Genomic DNA, 10,331 nt, shown 5'->3' with positions numbered 1-10,331 from the left:
CCAAAATACAAGCCTAGCATCAAACACAATAATCCAAGTAAACTTGGAGGATCCAGATTAGGCTAGCCTTTATAATAGAGTGACCCATAGATATATTAGCCTAAAAAGAGGTGAAAAAGAAAAGAAACCCAAGAAGCATAGAACTCCATGCAGTTCCCATTGCATACACAGATGAAAAGCCTCACCCCACTAGACATAAAACACTCAACATCATTAACATGTTACCATTAATATAATGAAATCCATGATATTAGAGTGACATTCTTGTTGGAGATGGTATGTGTAGCAATGTGGTTAACCGACCAAGCTCTAACTACACAAGAAATCATGTGATTTGATTTAATTTCAAAGATAAATGTACTTCTCATGACAATTAGATGACTACTGAATAATAGCTCATGATTTCTAGCTTCTGTATTTGACCTCCATGGACTATAAATGTGCACACATACCCTTTTGAGGCAATTTTATACACTATACTAAGCTTTTACATGTTTGCAATTTTGCAACTATGCTAAAGTATTATAGTCTTAAGTATTTCCCTTAATTGTGTGCTTTCGATGTTCCTACATCTCTCCAAATTGCAAGTACATAAGGTTTAAAGAGAGCATGGTGTCCTACAATTTTGGGGGATGAAACAAGCAATATCCTTTATCATTGGATCTTCAATGAATATGACAAGGGATGATTGTAACATCCTCAATTTTTGAGATCATAAACTTTGGACGAGTCCTTATAAAATCAAGGTTGTAGTATATGTCCTAAGGGATATGCCTAAAACTCTTATGTATAGAATATTCATGGTATTTGTAGTGATTCATCCTATGCCAATATTCTAAAACCTTAGTAAAATTTGGCAAATCTTCTTTCAAAAATATCATTTTGTGCAAAGTCAACTTGCAAACCTTGATTCTTCCTTTTAGGAAAAATTGGCCAATTGGTGAATATCACACATTACATTATCCTTCAATATAAGTCATTATATATAACAAGTTCTTGCCTTCAAGGCATCACTTGTGCAATGCATGTGATTAGGGGAGAACATGATAAGAAGACAAAATATAACTATAAAGAATGTTGATAACATGACATAAAGTCCAACGCCTCAATTGTAACATAATAAAGACTAAATCAAACAAGAATGGAGAGTAGAGGGTTACTAGTTAGATGTTAAAAAAACATTGCGCATCGTGCTAAACAAGATGAATGTAAAACTAAATGATGCTTGCATGCTTAGGGTAGGCACTTTTCTTGAATGTATCATGACATTACATAAGTGCATAGATGGTGTGTTTTTAAATATTGTGACCCATGAGTACATCATAGGGATGCCTTGATAATGAGTCTTATATAGAGGAGTTGGTTTACTTTTAATAGAAAAAGTACACATTCATAGACCTTTTTAGTAAAAAGGACATGCTCTACACTAGTGGGTCTATACATTATCTCAAATATGTATGCAAGGGATTTGTTTATAGGGCCTGAATGCATGTGATATAAGAAACTTTTTCAAATGAATGTCACGGGCTTACGTGACAACTATGTATGCATTGAGTTCACTTGAATTTAGTTGTATTCAATCTGTTAAAAACATAAAAGACATTTGCATAAAGATTTCCATGTGATAGGGATGACCAACTCAACTATGTTTTACTTCTATTTTTACTTGGGAACATAAATTATCGTTCATGTGCATTTGTATATCTATTGAAAGAGTAAGTTGGTTGTGGTAGGCCTTAGTATTGTAATTGGTTTATATTGTCCAATTATCAATTATGTGTATGGATTTCCCCTTTTATCTCCCATATCAAGGGTGAAGCTTGCTCTAATAGTCGCTTTGAACTATCTTAACATTTAGGCAACTCAATATGCTCTTGAGATTTGATAAGGAATGAAGTTAAGCCTCTAGTGGGACAATTTGAGGGTCTTTTCTAATCACATATAGGCTTTTTCTACCACAAATATAGGAGAGCAGATGAACAACTAGGCCTCATGGGACAAGTTGATGAGAACAATATTTCTCCCGCTGGGTCATGGGCACAAAATAGTTACATGTGCATGTCTTGTCTCTTCTTCCAAAACATGGCCTAGAGTCGTGCACAAACAAATTACACTTGCATGTCTTTTTGACTTTCCAAAACATGGCCATGAATCTTGTAAAGCAAGAGTAATGTGGTACATTGAATGCTCAAAATTGATGCTTTCTTAAACTTAAACATGCAAACTCATCCTTTTCAAGTGAATGTGTATTGCAATTGCATTTTTTCTTCTTAAAGTGGCAAACATGGTATTTGGTTAACTCTATACTAATGAATCTTTGCCACTCTTCTAGGTGCCAATGTTGTTTTATTTCATGCACGTACTCTGATGGTCTAGCAATAATGCACTTTAATGAGGTTTGACTCAATAATTTTGCTCCACGATTAAGAGGGAACAATGAGAATATTAGAGACGCAACATGTTTACACAAGTCCTCCAAAAAACAAAAAACTCTATGTCCACCCCAAAGAGCTTATGTAAATGCAACCTTAAAGCGAGGGGTTGTTTTCCTCATACAAATATCCAAGGGTATAGAAGGCTTTAATGCCTCAAAGTCAAACATACATTGAAAAGTCAAATATTTTCCTTTAATGAGTCATGATATATTAAGAAGAAAAGTCCTCCTCCTCTAATCTAATAATTATTAATGTTTTAGTATGACTTTGGAGAAAAGAGGGATGAACCTAGATTTTTAACATTGTAATAACAATGCATGATAATTGATATTATTGATAAAAATATAAATTGATAATGGTTGCAACAAATACAAGACAAGGGCACACATAATTGTGGTTGTATGTTTGGTTTTGAGGCCTTTGAAACAGGGTTCGGAAAAGACAGGCACAGGGGCCCACGTTCGCTTCAACCTAGAACTTGTTCACCTTGAGAAAATCGTTCTCAAATTTTTGGAAAAACAAACCAAATCCTCTTCAAATATCTCAAAATATAGTTATATTTTTTAAAATTATATATAAAATATAGTGTCAATAGAGGACACTTCCTTATCAAACGATGATGAGTAGTTGGGAGTTCCTCTTCCTCAAAGGCTAAAGTTTTTGCCCGACTGCTATCACAAAATAAAGATAAAAGGAAGGAAAAGAAATACACAAAATGGGAAGAAAATTTAATGGCCTCGATTTATGCAAAAACTTATTAAACTTCAACTAATTAAAAAAAAGGGCTGTAAATATTTATTTATTAGTTTAATTAAATAATACAAGAAAGAAAGCGTGATGCGAGATGAACAATCTACCTGCTTGCCTGATCGTGCAAAATTCGAAGTCATAACATACCACCTGCTCGCCTGATCGTGCAAATTTCAAAGTCATAACATATTAGCAGAATATTGAGTTAATTATGAAGTTAATTAAAATAAAAATAAAATAAAACATTATGTACATCGAATAAATCCCTGTGATCATCGATGGCGAGGGCCGCTGGGGGAGGCTTTAATGAAGCGAGAGGAATCTTCAACACTGAATCGGCTTTCTCTGCCATTCACACCCAAAAAACACGAAGAAGAAGAAGAGATTCATTTGTTTACGAAACCCGGACTACTAAAATTCATGTGACTGATTGTCGAATTTTTCGTGCCATTTCGGGAGGAAAGAAAAGCAACAATTACGAGAAATTTTCATGCCATTTCGGGAAAAAATGAGCAAAATTTATGAGGTTTTTCATGCCATTTAGAGCTTTTCAAAAAAACAAAAATTATAAAAGAATTGCCACACGGACTGGACGCGGAGAGAGAGAGAGAGGTGGGATGTATCAAGATTCAAGGATTGACTATAAAGCAAAGCCGCCCCCGTCTTCTCGTTTCAGCTGCTTATTCTGAGCAACTACCTTCTGATTATACACATATTATATAATATAATACAATCCATGGCTGTATTGGGGCAGCCCTCAGCAGCAGCTGATTATGATCAAAATCAAGCAATCCATATTGATCAAAAACATAGTAGTGATGATGATGATGGTGGTGGAAGTGATGGTCACAGATGCCCAACACTCATCAGTAAATTGGACTCCCTTGATCGAGAAGCCAACCTTGTCCCTGGCGTCCATGGCTCACTGGATATTGATCATCCTCCCGCCAAGGTAAACCCCCATAGCTTACAACAGCTTATATCTCGGCACGATCCATGGTACATGATTTGATCCATCCAGCTAAGTGCATTTTAATCAACTTCATATGATTATTCTCATCATCATCCATCCAGACACAGACGAGCCAAATTAATTATATCATGATTAGTCTGATTACCAGCCATCCAGCTACCTGCAACATTGCCTAAGAGGCGCCAGCTGCACATTTTCAGCATAACATGAGCAGTTTAGTGTTGAACACCACCATAGATTTGTAATTGCAAATTACTTCTTTATCTTTATGTGCAGTGTCTTATTAAGAGTTGGTTTTGTAATTTGATCACTAACCATCCAGCTAGCTCTTGTATTTTACTAACCTTGCTAGATTAGGGGGCTGTGACATATATCAAAACATAATATTAGCTTGCTGTTCCACCACTTACGTATATTGTGCAACTCATAATTCTGTTCTTTATCATCATTTATTGAAAAATGCAGGCCCTTTCAACAGCAGACATACTCAAGTTGGCCTTTCAAAGCATCGGTGTTATTTATGGGGATGTGGGTACCTCCCCTTTGTATGTCTACAGCAGCACATTTCCAGATTCCACTCCAGACAGAGAGGATGTGCTGGGGGCATTGTCGTTGATTATCTATTCACTCACTCTCATACCTTTGATCAAGTATGTCTTCATTGTGCTCAAGGCGAATGACAATGGAAATGGTATACTTTGTTGTTTTCAAGTTTTGTTCTGGGTTACTTGGCCTCTCAACTTCAGCTTAATGTTAATGAGTTTTTAAAGTTATTTGAGCCTGCATATAAAATGCAAACACGCATGCATGCGCGCGCGCACACACACACACACAAGCAGGATATAGTGCCTTGAGGTTCCTAAGGGTGATGTGTGTAGCTGTGTTAGTATGATCTATGCATGTATTGATTCTACTGCAGTTCATGTAGTAAACTTGGTAATCTTTCCACAACCAATAACGCCATGCATTGAAATCTTAGAAATACTAACTGATCTAGATAGGATTCCTTTTAGGAGATACATACAAGCATGTTAGCAAGGGAATAGGTGTTAACGCTTTGAAGGGTAACTTATAATTCCCTTCAAGGCAGTAGCAGCCTTGAACATTGAGGCCAAGTAGCAAGCCACTCATTCAAGCAAGAGAATACTGTGCACAAAACTTTCTTCACAGTAGTCATTTCTTGTCATCCACTATGGGAAAGATTTGAAAAGTTCATTTAACTAGTTGTGTTCTCATCATCTGATGCTACAGTCTAGCACCGAGATGAAAATAGCATAGAGAACAACAATATAATTCTACTCTCTCATCAAGGACTTGAGTGCTGATGTTTAACAGGTGGAACCTTTGCACTGTATTCGCTCATCTGCCGTCATGCAAAGGTTAGCAGTCTGCAGAATGGACAAGTGGAAGATGAAGGATTGTCAGGATACAAACTGAGAATCCCAAACCGTGATTCCACGAGAGGAGCAAGCATCAAAGAATATCTCGAGAGAAGTAAATGTGCTAAAACACTGCTCCTAATTATCACTCTCCTGGGTACATCCGCAGTCTTGGGAGATGGCGTGTTGACACCTGCCATTTCAGGTGAGTTCTTAGATATCCTGGCATTATAACTGTATGTACTATAACCAGCCTTCCTAACTGCACTGGACTTATCGTTTTGTCTTGAATCTTGATCAGTCTGCGTTTATATGCTGATAGAAGTGCTGTTCTGACCGTTGTTGTACCAAGCTGGATTTCCATCTTGTGCTAATATACATGTTATGATTATCTCTTATTTGATGTGGCATCAGCAGTCAAGTCAGATTATAGCTTAGAATTAGCTAATTTAAGACATCTTCAAGCACAGATTTATGCATTGCCAATACTTCAATTGGTCCTAATTGAGTTGTTTCTGATCAACTAATTCCTATATTGTCTCCTGTATCCCTCAGTTCTGTCGGCAGTAGGTGGAATTCAAACCCAGAATCCGAGTTTAAAGAAAGGTATAAGCATTTTCATCTGTCGATTCTTACAACACTTGTTCACCATTTCTCACTCTTTTACAATTTCATTCTGCATCTTTAAATGCAAGTTGATTGGATACATCCTCCTAAATTTTCTGTACAGATGCTGTTGTTTCCATCTCCATTGTCGTTTTAATTATGTTATTCAGCCTTCAGAGGTTTGGAACCCACAGGGTTGGATTTCTATTTGCTCCATGTGTTTTGACCTGGTTTGCCTTTATTGGTCTCATTGGCGTCTATAACATCGCTAAGCATGATGCTACTATTTTGCGTGCATTCAACCCATACTATATTATTAAGTACTTCCAGAAGAACCATGAAAAGGGCTGGATTTCTTTGGGTGGCATAGTCCTTGCAATAACAGGTAAACTATTTTCCTTTCCTTCAGGATCAAGATAAGCTGAAAGTGTTTCTCTTTTTGATAGTTATTATCTACTTTATGCTGAACCATTTGAAGGTTTTAAAATATTGCAGGCACAGAAGCCATGTTTGCTGATCTGGGGCATTTCTCTGTGCCCTCCGTTCGGGTAAATTTTTTTCGCTTCATATGGTGTGCATTCAGAATATGTTTAAAGCCCTGAGTAATTTAAGCAATGGAGAAAAAAGTGTTTCCTTACCAGTACAACATGGCATTGGCTTGGACATGATGGTGTATGCACTCTCATATGCAGTACATTTTTTAGGATGGTCATGCTGGGGGTTGCACTTAAATGAGGCTTTAACTAGAGTACTAGTCCTTCAGTGATGATCACAATCTCATCATCACATGTAACAAATGGAACCATGCAGATTGCTTTCACCACGACAGTATACCCTGCCTTGTTGGCAGCATATATTGGCCAGGGTTCTTACCTTTTAAAATACCCTGGCAATGTTAGCAATTCATTTTACAAATCCATCCCAGGTAATTAAGTAGATTTGTTTCCATTCAAGTACTCCATTCAAGTACTTTTGTTTAAGTGATATCTTAATAAAGGATTTAACACCCTTTTTCTTGTTTTGTTGGGACTTTAGGACCCATCTTCTGGCCGATGTTTGTAGTAGCAGTTGGAGCTGCAATTATTGCCAGCCAGGCCATGATTTCTGCCACGTTCTCCATTGTAGAACAGTCTTTGGCTCTCGGATGTTTTCCTCGTGTTAAAATTGTCCACACCTCATCAAAGCTAATGGGGCAAGTTTATATCCCCGAAATGAACTGGATCTTGATGATCTTATGTGTGATCGTTGTAGCCACCTTCCAGGATACCACATACATCGGCAATGCTTATGGTATGAACTGACTTGCTCACCTTTCTCCTGGCAATGTTTAAGTACATGTACTTCATATGCATCTCCATGAGATTCTCAGGATTCGCCCTAAAGAGACTAAATACTAATCCAAAGTAGTTGTCTGTAGAAATGAACAACGGGAGCTCTATTCTGTTTGTATTACAATTGCCTTTGCTGTAAAATATCCAATATGCAAGGTTCTCATGACATGTATCCTTCTCTCCTAATGTATGCTTTGATTTGGTGTTTCGTACTTCAACCAAGCAATCTCAGTGCAAGAGTTCATTCTACCTTCATCACAGTTGCGTCACCCCCTTGGAAGCCTGTTGTATCTGGTCTAGTTGCAGTGACTGGCGCAAAAGGCCTTGAGATTAAACAGCTTTATCAATCTGTCTGACAAGTCAACCTGATGGATGATGCAGGTATAGCTGTTGTTGCTGTGATGCTTGTGACCACTACTCTGGTGACCCTCATCATGCTCATGATATGGCAAACAAAGATTTACCTGGTTGCAGCCTTCCTTGCCGTATTCATGCCAGTCGAATTGCTTTTGTTTTCAGCAAACCTGTACAAATTCTCTGAAGGAGGATGGGTGCCGGTGGTTTTTTCCGGCTTCCTTCTGATGGTCATGGCAGTGTGGCAACACGTCACCGCTGAGAAATACAAATATGAAGCTGACAAGAAGGTGTCCATAGCCTCATTAGTAAGCAGGTTGGAGAGTGATTTAGGGTTCAACAGGGTGCCTGGCATAGGTATGATGTATGCACAATTGGTGCAGGGAGTGCCACCCATCTTTGACCACTTTGTGGATAATATGAGTGCATTGCATTCTGTAATTGTCTTTGTGAGTGTTAAGCATTTACCAGTGGCAACAATAGCAGCAGAGGAGAGGTTTTTGGTGAGGAGGGTGGGTGCTAAGAGTTATAGAATGTATAGGAGTGTGATCAGATATGGATACATGGATGGACCTATTGATCATCAGGATTTTGAAACCTTATTACTAGGGAGCTTGGAGAATTTTTTGAGAACTGAAGTTGAATGCATTACAGTGGAAATGGAAGAGAACACAGGGGAAGTTGTTGAAGTCGAAGACAATGCCATGGTTAATAACAACAATCTGATAGAAAGGAAAGAGGAGATGGAAACAGAGATTGCTTTTCTTAGAAGGGCCAGAGAGGTTGGGGTCACTTACTTGCTAGGCAATAGCAAGGTAGAGGCTGCAGAAAATTCTGGATTTTGGAAGAGGTTTGTTGTCAATGTGCTATATGATTGCTTGCAACGAGTTGCAAGAAGGAGCCGGGTATCACTCAGGATACCACACAAGCGATTGATGGAGGTGGGTATAACATATCAAATATGATAGAGACAACTTCATTGTTCATAGTCTATCAAGCCCAATTTTGCCAAAAATTGGATGTCTTCTTTCCTTTTTGGTGGTTTTGTATTATAATCTATCCACATAGAATAATGGGTACTATGTGGATGGACATGATGTGTATAACCAAATCATAAATCTTTGGGAAATTTAGAAATGCTAGCATGGATTCTCTCTAAAAATCTTTGCAATGTCCACAAGTTAAAGACCTTACAAAAGATGACTGCAAGATAATTAGAAGAAGAAAGCATCTTGGAGGCAACTCAAAGCATGCAAAGCAAGTCCCAACAAAAAGGACAAGATAGTGTTTGGCTTTCCTAGTTGTAAAAGGATCCATGTAACTTGACACAACCAAAATGGCAAACATGTCCGTAAAATGTAGCCTCATCACAACCTGAAAGCCCTTGTCATTGATATTCATGCCCATTTTCTTTTCATGCCATGTCAACTTTTATTAAGATTCATTGGTGCCAATCATTTGAGTCTACAAATTGGACATGTGCCTCATATAAAGAAGATTTTCATCCATACAAGTGGTGGCTTTTGATTGCTTTTATGGACATTGAACATGCATTTAGCTGAATATTCATACCTATATACATGTGTGTTGTGCATGTTCATAGGCATTAAATAGAGAAGTAACTGTGTCCTATGGCTCACTAAGCACATATTCTATAGAACCTCAGGGAAGATTATTTCTTTTTAATGAACTGAAATGTCAAAAGTAACAAAGCAAACGTATTGTTATCTTGGATCATTGAGGTGGGCAAATTTCTTGAAATGCCCTTCAAAAGAATATTTTAGCTCTTACCCTCATTAGTCTCTTCCTCACCTTCATCTCTATCCACAACTTGACCACCACCTTGCTTGTATCCCATGTGACATGCACCTCTTGTTGATATATAACGAAATCAAACATTGCAAATAAGAAAAATTATATACATAAAGCAATTGTTAAATTTGGGATCGGTTTATAACAACATAGGTCACTTACAACACTTACAAAAGGGAGTGTTTAGGGAAGTATCAATTGTAAAAAGTACACAATAGAATGCAACATAAAAATTGTGGTTCTGAGGTTTGCCTAAATATTTGTTATATATCTTGTGATATGCCTTGCATTATTTAGATAATACAATGGTACATACATACAAGGCGATTAATGAGTTTGTAAACTTGAAGCTACCATGTACAAATGGGTTTATAATAGAATGGTACGTAAGTCATTCAATCTATAACTTGCAATTGATACTTAGATGTTGTTATAGGATGCATTGTGTACAAGGGTTCTATGCAAGGATGATCTACAAATGTACAAAAGGCTCAAAAATCAATATGCGTAGTCATTCCACGAAGACATTGATGATTAGGACATTGACGATGGTATGAATGATTTCCTTGATGACTAGTTTGTAAATGGTGAAGATTGTTAGGAAGGAAATGAGGCTTACCTTCAAAATGAAGCTTATTGATGCTTAATCTCCAAAATCAACATACTTGGAGCAATGAATATGTAACAATAC

At 37.4% G+C, this 10,331-nt stretch overlaps 1 protein-coding gene across 1 annotated transcript; it reads left to right on the top strand.

Annotated features, from left to right (window-relative positions):
* The first annotated feature begins 3,825 nt into the window (after window positions 1-3,825).
* Window positions 3,826-9,346, top strand: LOC148010552 (potassium transporter 5-like). The gene is made up of 9 exons (XM_087671634.1): window positions 3,826-4,137; window positions 4,624-4,849; window positions 5,494-5,742; window positions 6,093-6,143; window positions 6,268-6,528; window positions 6,639-6,691; window positions 6,954-7,068; window positions 7,179-7,433; window positions 7,856-9,346. Exons 1-9 carry the CDS (start codon window positions 3,922-3,924, stop codon window positions 8,791-8,793), a joined length of 2,364 nt encoding a protein of 787 aa, XP_087527760.1. The 5' UTR covers window positions 3,826-3,921; the 3' UTR covers window positions 8,794-9,346.
* The last annotated feature ends 985 nt before the right edge of the window (window positions 9,347-10,331 follow it).

This window comes from Lygodium microphyllum, chromosome 29, assembly GCF_053477565.2.
Source record: "Lygodium microphyllum isolate KBCC chromosome 29, Lygodium_microphyllum_v1.1.10, whole genome shotgun sequence".
NCBI lineage: Eukaryota > Viridiplantae > Streptophyta > Polypodiopsida > Schizaeales > Lygodiaceae > Lygodium > Lygodium microphyllum.
The sequence above is the reverse complement of the archived record's forward strand: the minus strand, read 5'-3'. Positions and strand labels throughout refer to the sequence as shown.